This window comes from Manis pentadactyla, chromosome 11, assembly GCF_030020395.1.
Source record: "Manis pentadactyla isolate mManPen7 chromosome 11, mManPen7.hap1, whole genome shotgun sequence".
NCBI lineage: Eukaryota > Metazoa > Chordata > Mammalia > Pholidota > Manidae > Manis > Manis pentadactyla.
The window spans coordinates 118,408,813-118,426,643 of record NC_080029.1 but is presented as its reverse complement, the minus strand read 5'-3'; the positions used below and the strand labels follow the sequence as shown (position 1 = coordinate 118,426,643).

Genomic DNA, 17,831 nt, shown 5'->3' with positions numbered 1-17,831 from the left:
TGACATAAGGGTATTTTCTCAGAACATAGGTCCACACAAAAGAAAATTAATGGTTCGGAACGAATTTGGATGAGGTGCATAGTTTCTGGACACACATCATAATGGTAGAATAGGATTTGTCCAGTGGAATCAAATAGCAAAACTTTGGAGGGAATCCATTATGCCCAAATATAACAAAGAATATTTTCAGTTAATGTAGCTAACTATTTATTCAAGATGATCAAATGATCTAATTTCCATATTTTCATTTTCATACATACAATATAATCAACTTTCGCCTCCTTGATCAGTAGCGTCCTACCACTGACCACCCTCCTCACACCCCTCAGTATCCTCCGTAAGCTGTATCTGCAAACTCTGACATTCACTTTAGACTTCCTCCAGTGACATCCATTTAACAATTTCTTAGGAAAAAATGAACTGTGATGTTTAGAGATGTATAATTTAATCAAAGGAGGAAATACTGTATTAGGTCCTGAGACACAGTTATGTAGGAGGCAGGTGAGTATATTTCAGTGTTAAGGTGAGACAGGAGAAAAAGAAAAATATGTGTATCTCAAAAATCAAATCAAAAGCCATTACTTATGGAAATTCCAGGAATATTATGGGCAAATTTTAAGGGAAAAAAATCTCATTTTCATATCTCATCTTCTAAATAGTACTAAGCCTAATATATTTGCATTGCTAATCTATTTTTTCCCTCATGATTTTAAATGGAATATGTAGGTATATTCCCCCAAATTATCATGTTATCCAGTGTAAGTGTCCACCAGTATGATATACCATCATTTTACCCACTACTAAGAAAGAAAAAGTTTTCTCAATTAAACTATGATGTGCTATCAACTTTAAGAAGGATCCTGATTTAAGAAATGTTTAAATGTCAAGAAAAAGTCACTTATCTCTAGTAATTGGTGAAATAAGATAAAGTTTTTAAAAGACGTTTTGGCTTTAGCTTGGAGACCAAAGTAAATATATTTTACATTTCCAATTCAGACTCTACTTTTTAAATAATGCTTCTACTTTTGTAGAATATAAAAATAATTATTCTTCAATTAAAATACAAATTTACTTAAATCTTACTCTGTTTTTTTCAGGAAGTGATGATGTTTGAATAACCAGATGAAGCCCACAGTTCACCTGCAATGTAAAAATTAAGCCATAAAATATGCTCTTAACTTAAATACACACACATATACTCCCCCCAAAAACAGTACAGATAAAGATATAACCAAAAATTATGTAAATATCATGTTCTGAGGATTTGCTGTAAACAATAGAATCACAACTTAAGAACTAAAAGGTTTCACTGTGATTTATTTTCCAAAACCTCTGCAGCAATTTAACCCCCTACTTTAGCATCTCAGGCTTTCGACTCTTGCCATTTCAGGTCTAAGTAAGTATCTTAGTGGGACATTTAAATAGATACAAGTTCCTGTTAATAATAAATTATTCATTAAAGAAAACGGGGGCGGGGGAGGGGAATAGGGATTGAGTGGTTAAAAAAAATAAAATGAAGGGTAGCCTTTCACAGCAGACCAGCTCCACCTTTTGGAAAGCCCAGATCCTGGACAAGACTTTGAATACCCATCATACAATATTAAATACCCTCAAAGTGCCTTGGTCCAGTCCACGAATCTCAAGCCTCGGTCAGACAATAGCTTGAGGAGACTCAGCGGTCCTGGTCCCAATAACACAGCCCATCACCTAGGACAAAGACGCCAGTCAGAAAAGACGGTACGAATAAGAAGAAAGGGAAAATACGAGATCCAACCTACGTTGTTCGCAGCCCGGCCAGAAACAGAGCGGTATTTCCCGGGAATCATGGCAGAAGACAGTCCAGGATCTCTTAGATCTGCCTTACAAGTGACGCTACGGTAGAGATTCAGAGAGACCTAAAAGGGGTCATCTCCCAGGCAACCTGCTCGCGGGTTACCATGGAAACTGCCATTTCCGGTCTGGTCCTCTCCCAAATCAACTGACCAACACAATCGTTAGAGCCTCTGCTTAGGTTTGTGAGGACTCAGTGCGCCAGCACTTCCTCGTCCTGTTTTCCTAGCCTCATAAAAACATTGTGGGAGCGTAGGGAGGACAGAACCGGGAAGAGGCCGGGCCTCTCGGTAACTATGACAACCACGACTTCCGGTCCGTTCCTCTTCAAGGCCCACCTCAGCTCCACCGACGCGAAATTTGTACCACTCTCCCTGCGTCCACCTGCTCTGTCCGGGGAGTGCGGAGAGGAGGAGGCACATGTCAAAGAGCCGGGGACTCGCCCATTTGGGGCCCCAGTTCGGCACTTCCGGTGGCCGGAGGTGGGGGAAGGAAACAGGACTGACGGGGCGCCGACAGGTCAAGGGCAGACCGCCTCGGCCCTGTCGCGGCTAGGAGCGCGGGGGCGTTCGGAGGGCCAGGGGAGCCCGGCTTCCCCGCCCAGAAGGCCGCGGCGTAGCCGCCCAGTGCGGCAACACCACCAAGGCCGAGCTGTTCCGCTTCCCCAAGGACCGCGCTGCGCGCCTGCTGTGGGGCCGCTTCGTGCGGGGCAGTGACCGCTCAGCCATCTGCTCCGACCACTTCGCGCCAGCCTCTTTCCACGTCTCCGGTTTTGCAGAAGAACCTGCGCTTCTCCCAGCGCCTGCGGCTCGTAGCGGGCGCCGTGCCCACCCGGGTGTCCTCCCCAGCACCTAAGGGGGAAGAAGAGGGAGACCCAGCGGGCAGCCCCGAACAGGGAGGAGCGCCCCAGGCAGTCAGGCGGGCGGAGGCTGCCCCGGGTCTAGCCTCCTGTACTCTCCTCTGGGTCAGGAAGAAGGCCGCAGCTTCACAGGTAAAGGGACACCCGAGTCCACCGAGGGTCATGGAAGGACCCCCAGACTGTGTCATTCTGGGGAAGTGTCTCCCTAGTGCCACTTTGGGAAAGTCGCCTCACCTAGAAGGTTTCTGTTTTCTCATCTGTAAAGTCAGGCGTGTGCTTGAGCGTTGATCTCCAAGATACTACTTGGCGTTAACACTTTGGGATTATAATTTCTTCTACCTACTCCTCCCCCAAAACTCACATAAACACAACGCTTGTCCTTCAGATTATAGAGTCACCTTCACTTTTTGACCCAAGAGTTTTTAAATAGAAAGGATTTAATTTGAGCAATCCAAGAATAGGGTGCTTGAAACTTTTTGTACAACATATTACATAAACTTGAGGCAATGTGGATTATACTGTCAAAATGGTAAGGAAAGGGGTTGTAGACCTACTTTTGAAGATGGGGCTTGCTGATAAACAATCCCTTCCCACTCCTAAACTTCCTCTTGACTAGTTTCCTGTAAATTAAATTAACCAGTAAACCGAATTTTCCCATCTTGTCATCTTCTGCTTACCTTCTTAATCTTCATAAGCATTGATTACACTTACTTTGCATCTGATTACTAGTATCTTCTTCCCCACTTCTCATCGTAAAGACTTGCCAGCCTTCTTTGAGATCATGAAACTTTAGCCCTATCACCATGACATAAATTCAATTATGACTTAATTGAATCTAAAAGGTATTTCTGGAGATGGGAGGAGTTCACCAAGAAGTTAAGTGATTTGTAACTGATATTTTTCCATTTGAATATATAGAGGTATTCACAGAAAGAATTTTAGAACTGAAGGAAGCTGAAGTGCACATCTAATCCAAACTCTTAATCTGTGCACAAGTAAGTAACCCAATCCAGGAGGTTAATAATTTCCTCAAGGGCCTATAATCTTTGCTCTAAATCTAATCGCCAGACCAAAACTCCTTCTGCAGTACCAACCTGCTTCCTACATTGGGGTGGATGCTTAAGACCTTTTAATGGCTTCCTGCAATTATTAGGATAAAGTACAAAATTATTAACACAATCTACAAGTCCCTGCCTTCTTTTCGCCCCTGCCCACCACACTATTTCTGTCCAAAGCCGCTGTTCTTGTTCACGGCATCAGTCATGCTGATCTTTTCAGGTTTTGAACATATCAGCAAGCCTTTGCTCAGTTGTTTATGTAGTAACCTGGAATTATGCCCTTCCCATTCCCCATCATCATGATTTTACTTTAAAAATCAGCTGGAACATCCTTCCTCCTTATCCCATAACTATATGCGGTCATTCTTTATATACTTCATATGCTTCAATAGTACATACACTTCAGTAGCCCTCATCACAACCATCATGAAATACGTGTGTAGTTTGCTGAACGTTGCTCTCACATTAGAATGTAAGCTCCACGAGAGCAAGGATCCTACCTGATTTGTTCATTATTGTATTGCCAGTAGTACCTAGAACAATATTTTGCAAGTTTAAGGAACTCAGTAAATGTTTGTAGAGTGATTATGTGACTATAAGAACAATTTTTGTACTATAATAGAATTTTCAATTCTCTGCCAGTTTCTCTTCTCATCAAACTGTATACCTAAGACATTTCTGCCCTTTTCTTGAACTATCTAGCCAGCATACTATCCAACATGTAGTCCATCACATCTCTGTACATCTATATGTAGATAAATAATGTAGTAAAAGATAAATATTAAACGTGTGCCACACACCCTTATTTTTCTTTCTTATAATTTTACTGTACAATCAAAAATTGGGAGACAAAAGCCATGCTAGTGAAACAACTAAAGATTTTCTGATGTAACAAGTGCTAACTATTGAGAAATCCAGAATAGATACCAAGTGTATTTTCCAATCAGTAAGTATATCCAGCCAAAATTTCTAACAATCCATATTATATTAATATATTCGCTGAGTTATTAAGAAACTATGTGTGGGTTTTAATAATAGTTAGTTTAAAAGTATATGAAGTTATGTGGAATATAAGAACAAACAAAAACTGAAGGAACAAAACAGCAGCAGACTCACAGAACCCAAGAATGAACTAACAGTTACCAAAGGGAAAGGGACTGGGGAGGATGGGTGGGAAGGGAGGGATAAGGGGTGGGGGGAAAAGGAGACATTACAATTAGCATGTATAATGTGGGGGGGCGCATGGGGAGGGCTGTGCAACACAGAGAAGACAAGTAGTGATTCTATAGCATCTTACTACGCTGATGGACAGTGACTGTAATGGGGTTTGTGGGGGGGACTTGGTGATGGGGGGGAGCCTAGTAAACATAATGTTCTTCATGTAATTGTAGATTAATGATAACAAAAAAAAAGTATATGAAGTTAAAAGAAGTTTAAAGTTGATAGCAAATCTTTAGCTTGGTCTGGATCTGGAACCGCAATAACATTGATGAGAAAGTCGGCTTCGCCTCTGATTCCATCAGTTTTTCCTTCCAGTTCCAGGACCAACTAACTAGAAGTTGAATTTCCAGTCATTCTGCAACATTTGACACTATTCTGAGCAGTTGGTGCTGTGTGGAGATAAATATAAATATGAATGTTTCCTATTTTTAGGGAGCTTAAGAAAAAATTAGGGGCCATCTCCAAGGAAGAAAGGGGACTCAGGAACACCATACACTGTCTGATACTTTGCTTCATAAAACTATGATTACTGGTTTTCCTTAACTATTAATTTTGTATCTTTGTTTGCTTTCCAACTGTATTTTTTTATCCAACTGTCTTACTGAAGTTTAATTGAAGCAAATGCAAGGGTAAGTGCACAAATCTTAAATCATTAAATTATCCCAAACTGAACATGCATGACTGCTACCTAAGTAAAGAAATAGAACATTACTAGCAGTCCAGGAGCTGCTATATTACTATAGCCCCAGCCCCTCCGCTCTTTTCAAAGGAACAAAGTTTGCTTTTTTTGAACTTCATATCACTATAATCATTCTATAGACATTTCTTACATCTGGCTTCTTTGCTGAGCTTCATATTTGTAAGATTCATACATATTGTTGCATATAGCAATAATTTTTTTTCATTATTATATGGCAGCCCATCGTATGAATATATCAAATTTTTTTTACCTGTTCTGTTGGACATTTGGTTTATCACCATTTGGGGGCTATTATAAGTAATACTGCTGTAAACATTCTCATACATGTCTTTTTCTTATGTGCACACATTTATGATGGTATATACCTGGAATTGCTGGACTATAATGTTATACTGACCTTTTGTAAACAATACCAAATCGTTTTCTAAAATAGTTGTACCAAGGTACACTCTCTCAACATATGAGTTGATAGCATTCCACATTCTTGCCTACCCTTGGATTGTCAGTCTTTCACACATGAGTCCTTTTACAAGGAGTGTAGTAGTGGTTTACTTTGCATTTTCCATTTGTAGATAAAAATTACTAAGGAAACACCTTTTTAAATATTCATTGAACATTTAGGTAGACTCTGGTGACACACCCATTTTTCTTTGATTATCTTTTTCTTGTTAATTTAGCGTTCTTAATAAATTCTGTCTTCAAGTCCTTTGTCAGCTAAATATGTTTGTTTTTTAAATATCTTCTCCCACTGGCTTGCCTCTTGACTCTTAATAATATCTTTTGATGTACTGAAGTCCTTAATTTTAACGTAGGTTAATTTACCAATCCTTTTCTGTATGCTTAAGCTGAAAACATTTATACTCTGCTGTTTTCTATAAACTTACTGTTTTTAGTTTTTACATTCATATCTACAGTCCATTCAGAATGCTTTTTGTGTATGATGTGAGGTAGAGTTTAAGTTTCATTTTTCCCCATGGAGGTACGAAATTGACTCAGTTATCTTTCACTGAAAAGACTAGCATTTCCTCATTGTCCCCTAGTGGCAACTGTCATACTTAGGCTTCTATATATGCTTAAGTCTGTTTCCACATTTTTTTATTCTGTTCTGTCTTTACACCATTATCCTTACAGCATTATCACAGTGACTTATTGTAGTTCATATTAAGAATTAATATCAATTAATTCCTCTTGTACATCTTCTTTGATATCTTAGCTATTTTGGGCTCTTTAGATTTCATACATATTTTTATTTATTATTCAATATAAAATGTCTCCTAATTTCCACTGTAATTTTACCTTTTATTCATGGGTTATTTAGAAGTATATTTTTAAATTTCCAAACAAGCATATTTTCAAATTTCCAAACATGCAGGCATTTTGTAGTTATATTTTTGTCACAGATTTCTAGATCAATTACACTGTGGCCAGAGAATATACCACATATGCATTTACTCTCTTGAAACTTGTATTAGGCAAAACAGGTCAGTGTTTGTGAATGTTCCATATGCACTTGACATGAATATGTGTTCTGCAGTTGCATACTATATACCATATATGTCTATTAATCATGTTTAAATTTCCTTTATCCTTATGGAATTTTTGTCTACATATTGTACTAGTTAACTGAGAGAAGGATCTTAAAAATCTTCCACTGTGATTTTGAGTTTACATGTTTAGTCTTCTAACAATTTTTGTGTTAGGTATTTTAAAACTATGTCATTAGTTATATAGTGATAATATAGCAACACCAGCTTTCTTTGGTATAGGGTTGGCATAGTTTTTTATGTATTTTCATTTTCAGTCTTTTTGTGTCCTAAAGAGTTCAGGTGTTACTCTGTCTACTTCTTACGGTTGCCCATTTGAAGAGAATGTACCTTTTTTCTTCTGGCTGCTCCTAAGTTTTTCTCTTTGTTTTCCAGCTTTACTGTAATGTGCATAGATATGCTTTGCTTTGTTCTTATTTTGGTAAATACAAATAGTACTTTTGTAAAACCACGTCTTAATGCCTCCTCTCCATTTTGGTAAATTCTCAGATGTTATATGTTCAAATAATACTTCTGTCCCATTTTCTCTTGCTTTTCATCTGGGACAATTAATATATCTCATCTTCTATGTCTCTTATGGTCTATATTTTCCACTCTTTCCTCTCTCTCTGCCCCATTCTAAGTATTTTATTTTAACTCATGTTCCAGTTGAGTAACACATATCTGAAAATTCTTCTTAACCTTTTAATATGAAGATGTAGTCAGATGTGTAAACAGAAGTCTTATGTCCAAAGATTTACAAAATATGAATTGTTTTAATAAATTAGAGTATAGCTGATTATATGCAGCCATAAAAATTATGTGGAATGCTTAATAACAGAAATGTACATTGAAGGGGAAAATAATCATAAAGTATATTCCAATTTTTTTTAATGCATAGAAAAAGAAAAAATACCAAAATATTAAGGTGTTAGCTATGGATGATGAGATTATGGCTAATGTTTATTTTTGCTTCTATGGATGGTACAAATTTTTCTCTGACAAAATGCTGTTGTTATAAGGGAACAAAAATTATTTTTTAAGCCCTGGTTAAATTTAATTCCATTTTATCAGGTGTACATCTGCTTTAGAAAGAAATATACTTATCCTAAACTTGTATAATGCTTGGCTTAGAAGTAAATGTAGCCAGTGGAAATTAATCAAATACAAATAAAGATAAGACTAAAATTTTTATTTAAATGCTCAATAATAATTCATATTACAAAAGGACTCTTAGTAAAAGTTTCTTCACTAGGTTTCTTTACCTTGGACATTAATAGTCTGTGCTGCAGTAACCAAAGATGCCCACTAAAATAGTTTTTCAGTGGTGTGAAGACTTGCTACTGCCAAGGCCATACATACATTGCAAAGCACTTTGATTTTGTTTTCATTTCTCTATCACATCTTATTCTTCCTCCTCATAAGTCTTCATAGTATTTTCAGATAGCTTTTCTTAGCCTCTTCCACATAATTTCTAAATACTCAGTCTTATGTTACCTTATTGCTGTCCAAATCCTCCTTTCTCCGTCTTACTTCCCCCACAGAATTTACATTTAACATTGTAATTTTTCTCAGGAAAGCATAAAAATATTAAAGTCAATCATACTATCCTACTAAAGTATTTCTCTCTAAGGCATAAAGGATTGATGATCAGGTTTTCTAGAATAATGCTGCTGCTATGATGTCCAGTATTTTAATACTAATACTATTATCTCTTCCAGATGTTGACTTAGGAAAAAAATAGTGGGTTGTAAGCAAAAAGCTTGAACTTTTTTTGAAGAAAGCTTATAGATTTCTGCCCGACTAGAATGCTTAGCAAGTTATGATTCAGAAGTAGTAAAGCACAGTATGGCAGATAAGAACTTGGACTATGGAGCCAGCTTGCCTAGGTTCAGATTCCAGCCTTCCTAATATATGCCCTTGAAAAATATTATCTCTACTCTTATACTGCTTATAAATTTTGAAAGATAAAACCACATAAGGTAGGCTTACCTTTAATACAATTCTCTTTTTTGATTTATATGTTTAGATTACATGTGAAAATGAAGTTTTACAAACACAAGTCCATGCTGATAATCTACCTGATGACATCACTTCAGTACCTGCTCACTGTGTAAAAGGCCCAGTGCATAAAAGTACACAAATTTCTCTGAAAAGGCCCCCCTCACTGTAGTGTGGGTATGTTTTGATTCTTCAGTTGACTGACCAATTGGATTGATCTTTTCTGTATGAAGGATAAGTCTTAAATCATAGGTAATTATGTTTATTATCTTTCAGGTATTTAGGCCAAAGTGAAAGTGTTTGGAAAACTACTCTGTAATGCAACTACTCAGACTGATGAATTATGGTCTAGAATGTCCTCTCTCTTTGACATTTACTCCAGTGACTCAGAAAGAGACGCATTCTGGGATATCAAGAGAGAACAGAGTGATTTATAGTATATAGCTGTGCAGGTGAAAGAAGAAACCTGTTAAAAACACAATATCAAATGATTTGATATGCTATAGTTTTTCAGATCTTTACTCAACATAATTATCTCTTTACTCTTATAAACCTTTCACTTCAAGATAATATGTCAGTTCAGGATCAGCAAAATTTGCTTAGCTTTGTAGGCAAAACTTTGCCTGCTTGCCAAGATAATGAAGATAATCCTGCCCCAAAACCTCCCTACCAGCCTCCCTACTCTCCTTTTTTTTTTCTTTTTATCCTTTTGGCAGAAATGAGGTTATAAAAAAAAAAACCATAATAGCAACATTTCCAGATCAGGATTAAGCTTAGTTCAGAAGCAACATTCTAATGGGACTTATTTGACATAAACAAGTTAGAATGTCACCGTTCTAAATAATTTGAAGATAAAGAACAATAATAGCACTGCCAAGTCTGCTACTGTTAAATGATTTGAGGTTAAAGCCAGGATATGTACCCTTAATCATCATTTGCTATATTATTTATTTATTAGTTTGTCCATTTGAATATCACAGTTGCTGTGAGCATTTCTGATAAAGCTGTGGCTCTTAGAGAAAATTTTCAAAGGGGTTCAATTTAAATAGAAATAGCTTTATATACTTAGGTTACCTTGTTAATAAAATCTATATGCATCAGTTCTAATTACAACAAATTTAATAAGCTTAATTTAGATTGAAATTATTTACATCATGCAAAAAAAAGTATTACATTTCTAACATATCCCCATTTCATGAATTAGGTTTTCCTCTATCAAAATCACTCTGTTGAATTCCATATTTGGGAAATAAGCATGTGAAACTTAGCTGCCGCATCTGCCATTCACCAGCAAAATTTTTATGGCAATTTTGTACCACAAAGCAATTTGTTCCAATGGTTTCTAAGAAACTTCTTAAAACTCTGATCTTCTGTAGAGAATAAGAAAAATAAATGGGCATTTTATACATCATGGATTTGTTAGTTCTGCATGACTGGAAGAACTTACATGCATTTTATCCTCAAAGGTTTATGCATTACACCAAAGTGATTTTCTTCCAAAGCTAATTTTATGTCTGACTTTATTTGAACAGTGTCATTTTAATAAAAAGAATAATAAAATATTAATATAAGTTATGAGCCTGAATAATGATTAGTAAGCACATAGCATTATTAATATTATTATTGCTACTTTTGGCTTGAATTTGAGATGACCATTTTATGTTTTAAGAGAGCATTAAGTTTTAAAATTAAGTAAGTAAATCCTCTGAAGCTAAAAACTCTTAAGTACCTATTGTCCCTTGAACTTTGAAACAGCCTATCTCCCTAATTCAAATCCTAACGTTACATGCCCATTCATCCCCAAAGTTCACTGCCATAAGTTTTTCATTACCACATGTTAAACAACTTTGACAGCCATAACACCACTTAATTTATTCATTTTTTTTTACTATTCAGTAATTTTTTTCTCTTACCAATTGAGAATTTATATTTGGTTTGTTGAAACATATGATTTCATAATGTGCAATGTTTCACTGCCCTAAAGTAAAATGAAATACTGGCTTTGTTTTAAATTAAATACAAGAACTTATAGTTTATACGATACTGTTTACTTTTTGCAAAAATGTTTTCCTTTAATTTCTTTTATTGTCAGATGAGTTTAGTGGGGGAAAATTAGGTTTACCTCAACACCTGCCATATCATTCTTCATTTATTCACTTAATAAGTACTTTTTAAACAAACTCTGTACCAGCATCTGTTCTAGACCCTGAGGATACACTGGTGAACAAGACAAAGACGCTGCCCTCTTTGTGCCTACCTTTAGTGGGGGGCCTGACAATAAACAAGGAAAATGAGTAATTTCAGATAGTGACCAGTGCTTTGAAGAAAATAACTAAGAGTAAGATGTTACAGCTTAACTGGGATGGGGGAGAGGGTTTTGTCTTTTAAGTAGGGAATCAGAAAAGGCCTCTGATGATATGATATATGAGCAGAGACCTGAATGATCAGAAGGAGCAATCATGTAATGATCTGAAGAAGGAACATTCCAGATGATAGGAGTGGCAGGTGCTCTGGTATATAAGAAACAGCAAGAAGGGTAGGGCAGCTGGAGGTAATGAACTAAGCAGAGAATGATAGAGATGAGACTGGAATGGTGTACAGAACGAGTCTGTGTAAGGCATTTGAGGTTACAATTAAGAATTTTTAATCTATTCAAGGCTTAAATCTATTTTAAATATATCCTGTAGCTGGTTTATTTGCCAGTTTTTATTTATTATACTTAAAAACGTAATTTGCCATACAAATGAAGCTGTTGGACTTTTAGGCCAGAGAAGTGGACATGTCAAGAGTGTGTGAATGTAAAGATTGTTTGGTCAAAAATATTCCTCTATGAGAATTCTGGAAAAATGGTGGTGGTGGTGATATCATTTTTTAATCTCAAATTTCCCCATGAAAACAAATAGAGCAGTTCCTGTTCTGTTGGTGGTGAGGCAGCTTGTATCCTTCCATGATAACATGGACAAATTCTGGAAAAATATGCCAAACAGCTTTGAGGGAGCTGGGAAATATCAAAAGCAGAAATAGGGAGTCAGCCTTGAAAGAGGTGAACCACAGTGGCTGAGATGTGTTTTACACACCTTTCCACTTGAATGCACTCCCCGTTCCATGCTGTGAAAGGCAGCTAGAACTCAAGCAGAAAGCTTTAGGAGTCAGAGGTGAAAATTAAGGGTTGCCAGAGTGAAAAATGATGGGGCAAGTCATGGAAAAGTAGAAGCCACTGGAGAAGGCAATCAAAATATGCTTATAAACCTCAGCCAAATCTTTGACTAATCACTGAACTACACATACTGTGTGGAGAGACCTCAGGGCCCAGCAGAAAGCAACAGACGGAAGCCTTAGCTCAGCTGCTGCCCACCACAGTACAAACGGTTTGGAATTTGAGTGCAGCCCAGTTAACTGGCTGTTAGGACAAAATCCATCATGTTTTGGAAGAAGATAACAGAATTTGCCATCTAAAATGTCCAGTATAAAATCAAGTTACTAGTAGTCATGTGGATAAATTAGAAAGTGTGGACACATAATCAAGACAAAAAAGAATCAATAGAAACTAACCCCAAGATAACCAAAAGTTGTAACTGGCAGATAAGAACTCCAAAGGAACTATTATATATATGTTCAAAGAAGATAATATAGCCATGTTAAATGAAGAAGTAGAGAATCTCGACAGAGAAAAATATAAAAAAGAACCAAATGGAAATTCTAGAACTAAAAAGAGACAAGTTATCAAAACTAATAGAAGAAGAAACAAACTTTGAATAGCTCTATATCAAAGAAACTGAATGTGTTATTATAATCCTTTCACAAAGAAAATGCTAGGCCCAAATGACTTCACTTATAAATTCTATCAAACACATAAGAAAAAAAATATGAATGTTACATAAAATCCTTCAAGAGAAAAGATTTAGGGAACACTTGCATTTCATGTTATGAATTCAGCATTACTCTACTACCAAAGTAGGCAAAGACATAAGAAAAGAAATTACAAAACAATATCCCTTGTGAATGTGATGCAAATATACTTAATAAACTATCAGCAAACCTATCCTGCAATATAAGAATAATACATCATAACCAAGTATAATTTAGCTCAACAATACAAGGTTAGCTTCACACAAAAATCAATCAGTGCATCAAAAATAATCAAGTACCTAGGAATAAACCTAACCAGGGCAGTGAAAGAATTATACTCTGAAAACTACAAGACACTCATGAGAGAAATTAAAGAAGATACCAATAAATGGAAACACATCCTGTGCTCATGGATAGGAAGAATTAATATTGTCAAAATGGCCATCCTGCCTAAAGCAATCTATAGATTCAATGCAATTCCTATCAAAATACCAACAGCATTCTTCAACGAACTAGAGAAAATCGTCCTAAAATTCATATGGAACCACAAAAGACCTCAAATAGCCAAAGCAATCCTGAGAAGAAAGTATAAAGCAGGGGGAATTACGCTCCCCAACTTCAAGCTCTACTACAAAGCCACAGCAATCAGGCTAATTTGGTACTGGCACAAGAACAGACCCATAGACCAATGGAACAGACTAGAGAGCCCTGATATAAACCCAATCAGATAGGGTCAATTAATATATGATAAAGGAGCCATGGACCTACAATAGGGAAATGACAGCCTCTTCAACAACTGGTGTTGGCAAAACTGGGCTGCTACATGTGAGAGAATGAAACTAGCTTATTGTGTAACCCCATACACAAAAGTAAACTCAAAATGGATTAAAGAGTTGAATGTAAGTTGTGAAACCATAAAACTCTTAGAAGATCAGACAGGCAAATATCTCCTGAATATAAGCATGAGCAACTTCTTCCTGAACCCACCCCCCCCAGAAAGGGAAACAAAAGCAAAAATGAACTCATAGGACTACATCAAGCTAAAAAGTTTTTGTACAGCAAAGGACATCATCAACAAAACAAAAAGGCATCCTACAGTATGGGAGAATGTATTTGTAAATGACATATCCGACAAGGGGTCAACAATATAAAGAACTCAACACCCAAAGAGCAAACAACCCAATTAACAAATGGGCAGATGATATGAAGAGACAGTTCTCCACAGAAGAAATTCGGATGACCAACAGACACATGAGAAGATGCTCCACATCACTAATCATCAGGGAAATGCAAATTAAAACCACAATGAGATATCACCTAACACCAGTAAGGATGGCCAGCATCGAAAAGACTAAGAACAACAAATGCTGGTGAGGATGCGGAGAAAGGGGAACCCTCCTACACTGCTGGTGGGAATGTAAGCTAGCTCAACCATTGTGGAAAGCAATATGGAGGTTCCTCAAAAAACTAAAAATAGAAATACCATTTGACCTGGGAATCCCACTCTTTGGAATATACCCAATGAATACAACTTCTCAGATTCAAAAAGACATATGCACCCGTATGTTTATCACAGCACTTTTTACAATAGCAAAGATATGGAAGCAACCTAAGTGTCCATCTGTAGATGAATGGATAAAGAAGATGTAAATACATAGAATGTAATACTATTCAGCCATAAGAAAGAAACAAATCCTACCATTTGCAACAACATGGATAGAGCTGGAAGACATTATGCTCAGTGAAATAAGCCAGGTGGAGAAAGACAAATGCCAAATGATTTCCCTCATTTGTGGAGTATAACAATGAAGCAAAACTGAAGGAACAAAATGGCAGCAGACTCAGAGACTCCAAGAATGAACTAGTGGTTACCAAAGGGGAGGGGTGTGGGAGGGCCGGTGGGGAGGGAGGGAGAAGGGGATTGAGGGGTATTGTGTTTAGTACACATGGTGTGGGGGGTCACGGGGAGAACAGTGTATCACAGAGAAGGGACATAGTGGATCTGTGGCATCTTGCTGCACTGATGGACAGTGACTGCACTGGGGTATGGGTGGGGACTTGATAATATGGGTAAATGTAGTAACCACATTGTTTTTTCATGTGAAACCTTCATAAGAGTGTATATCAATCATACCTTAATAAAAAAATTTAAAAAAATTCCAGTCCTACTTTAGTTAGAATTTGATTCCCAGTGGGAAAGAGGATGAGATGATGACCTAGAGAAGGAAAATATTAGGCTTATTCCAAATAGTTCAGTCCTGAACATATTACGCTTGGGGATTGATGCAACTTCACATGAATCTGACATGTCCCACCAAAAGTGGGAGTCAGCTATATGGCATCCACTCAGATTTCTAAAAATGAAAACCTACATTGAGCTAGTGTAATATTGCAGCAGAATTTTTGTGACAAAGTGTAGGCTGCTCTGCAACAGTCCCTCCCAATTCAATTTGCTGATGACTCACCCATTCCAGTGTTCTGGTCATTGGGGAAAACCATGCTCTGCCTCTTCTATTTGACATCAGTCTTTGCTTTTGGAATTTTCAGAGAATTGGTGGAGCTAAGTTCAGTACAGAACAAAATTTTGCATGGGCATTTTCCAAACTTTAAATAAACTGTCCCTTGGATTTTGAACCAAACTGGAAGAAACGAAACAAAACTTCTCTGTTTCTGAAGCCCAGAGTGTCAAAAATAGAAGGGTTTAGGAGTGGAGGCCAGAAATAAAACAGAAGCTAGAGTAAATCATTATTTTGTGTTTTAATTTTAATGGTATTTTCTTGCTAATAAAAGCACTGATATAGTCATATTCAGTTTGGGAGATTAAGAAAAAACAAACATGGATGATAAAAAAGTCACCTTTTAAAGACACAATCGCAGGAAGACAAAACCTCTAATCATCTCAAGTTAAAAAAAGGGAGATTATTGGTAGCAAAAATGGACAAAATTATTACTGTTTAATATTTACCACCTCTCCCACCGTGCTTCTTAAGGAGCATTCACGCGTGCACAGGCTTAGCTACAGAGCCTGCGTTGTACGCAGTAATAACTAGTAGAGCTGTGGATCTGCACTAGCATCCTCTACTTGCATACAGCCTAAGAAGGCCACAGCCCTAAGTCTACGCACATGCATTCACAGCTCTCGAAACAGTTTCGGTGTTTAAGAGTCCAGTGGAGTGTCTGATAGGTTTACTTTGAATCACGTGTCTATCCAGGGTCCAGTCACCTATCACTGGAAGTGTGGGATCACTCAGCATAAATATGACAGCCTAAAAATCTCCTTCTGGATTTAGAAGGTAGGGCTATGGGTAGGACACATTATTTTAGAAGATCAGGTAGGGAGGAAATGATTGACATTTATAGTACAAATATAATGTCATCCAGAATTCATCACTGTTAACATTTCAGTATACTTCCATAGTTGATAGGCTGGCTAAAGCAGTATATGTATATTATATGTTTGATATACTATATCTCAAACTCTGGCTCTGTGCCTTGGGCTTTTTCTTCGGTAGTGTATCACAAGCATTTCCTTTCATCACTAAAAATTTTCCCTAAGTCCTTCATTGGCGGCATAAGTCCATGTACTGTATTCGATTCCTCAGTTAGGTTGATTGACCAAAATTTAAAGCCAAGCATCTCAAACTATGGTCCACAGACCAGTAGTATCAGCACCATTGGAACTTACTAGAAATGAAATTCCTGGGCTTTACCCTAGGTCTACTGAATAAGAAACTCTGGGGATGCGAACCAATCTGAGTTTTAACAAGTCTGCCAGGTAATTCTGATGCCTGCTTAAGTTTGAGAACCACCGGTTGAAAACAGTCACGAGTCCTTTCTAGGCCCTCCCAAATAATTCTTCACTTTGAGTGCCCAAATACCATTTTCTCAGCCCCAACCATTTATAAGGGGCAGTGTGAGGTAGGTCAAAGGCATTGGGTTTTAGTTGCGAGGGTTTGAGTTGTAAGGCCTGGATGACTCCCTACTGGGTATGCATCTAGACACATGTAATAATACTTATTACACTGTTAGCTTACATTTCAAGGTGAATATTTTTCTATATCATTTAACCTAAATGTGACCTGGAGGGAATTTTAAAGCTAAGTCACCCCAGATGTGTTTCATGATTACACAAGAGTGCAATACAAAACATGTTTTCCCTGTTGAATGAAAACACAGTATAAGTTTTCTTTAGCAGCTGTGGCTGATTGCAAAATGGAATAATTTGGCCACCCTCCAGGCTATTAGCAACCCTCCCCCTCCCCCAAGGGCAAAAGACATTCAAGCCAAAGAGAAGGAAAAACACAGTGCTCTCACGTTTACAGCCAATACTGAGAAATGGAGCTGCTGGAGCATCTGGAATGTATCAGAATAGAGGTGACAGGAGCACAGAGCACCTTGCCCCACCACCTCTGGATCAGACTAGTTCTTTTAGAATGGCTCCGAGAGGCAAGACCCAGATAGTCATCTTGAAGCAATGCAGGCCAGGATTTTGGGCACTGTGGTAGGTGTGGTAGAGAAAACTGGGGAGCAAAACATCTTTCCAGTGCCTTCCACATAGCATGGCAGCAATGACTATCTTCTTTGCCTGGATTTAATAATGGCCCTGCTCCTGAGGCTGTTCAGGCCTTAGTCCCACTGTACATCCAGAAAGCTGCACTGTGGTGGAGGGGGAAAGGTGTAGAATTGGAGTCAAACAGCACAGGTGTAAATCTTCATGTTCTGCCACATCCCAGCCACATAACCTTTAACAAGCCACTTAGTTTTGCTAAACCTCAGTTGCCCACCAATAC

At 37.5% G+C, this 17,831-nt stretch overlaps 2 protein-coding genes across 12 annotated transcripts in view; one reads left to right on the top strand and one right to left on the bottom strand.

Annotated features, from left to right (window-relative positions):
• The window catches only part of LRRC49 (leucine rich repeat containing 49), a 232,163-nt gene extending 229,676 nt beyond the window's left edge, over positions 1–2,487 (bottom strand). For 6 of the 11 annotated variants that reach the window (XR_008992662.1, XM_036907846.2, XM_036907849.2 and 3 more), the window contains exons 1-2: positions 1,779–2,487; positions 1,084–1,140 (exon numbers count right to left, since the gene is read on the bottom strand). Coding sequence is in view for 6 of the 11 variants with exons in the window: in XM_036907846.2 (XP_036763741.2) it covers positions 1,084–1,140; positions 1,779–1,826 (105 nt within the window). In the remaining 5 variants the exon portion in view is untranslated. Of the gene's footprint in view, positions 1–1,083; positions 1,141–1,608; positions 1,708–1,778 lie in introns of all 11 variants that reach the window. The other 5 variants (XM_057488936.1, XM_057488937.1, XM_036907853.2 and 2 more) reach the window with 2 other exon arrangements.
• Positions 2,127–12,497, top strand: THAP10 (THAP domain containing 10). Its single transcript, XM_036907573.2, is given in 6 exon segments — positions 2,127–2,312; positions 2,386–2,597; positions 2,599–2,821; positions 9,221–9,349; positions 9,351–9,369; positions 9,469–12,497. Coding segments are annotated over 6 exon segments (966 nt in total). The 3' UTR covers positions 9,666–12,497.
• Positions 12,498–17,831: the final 5,334 nt, after the last annotated feature.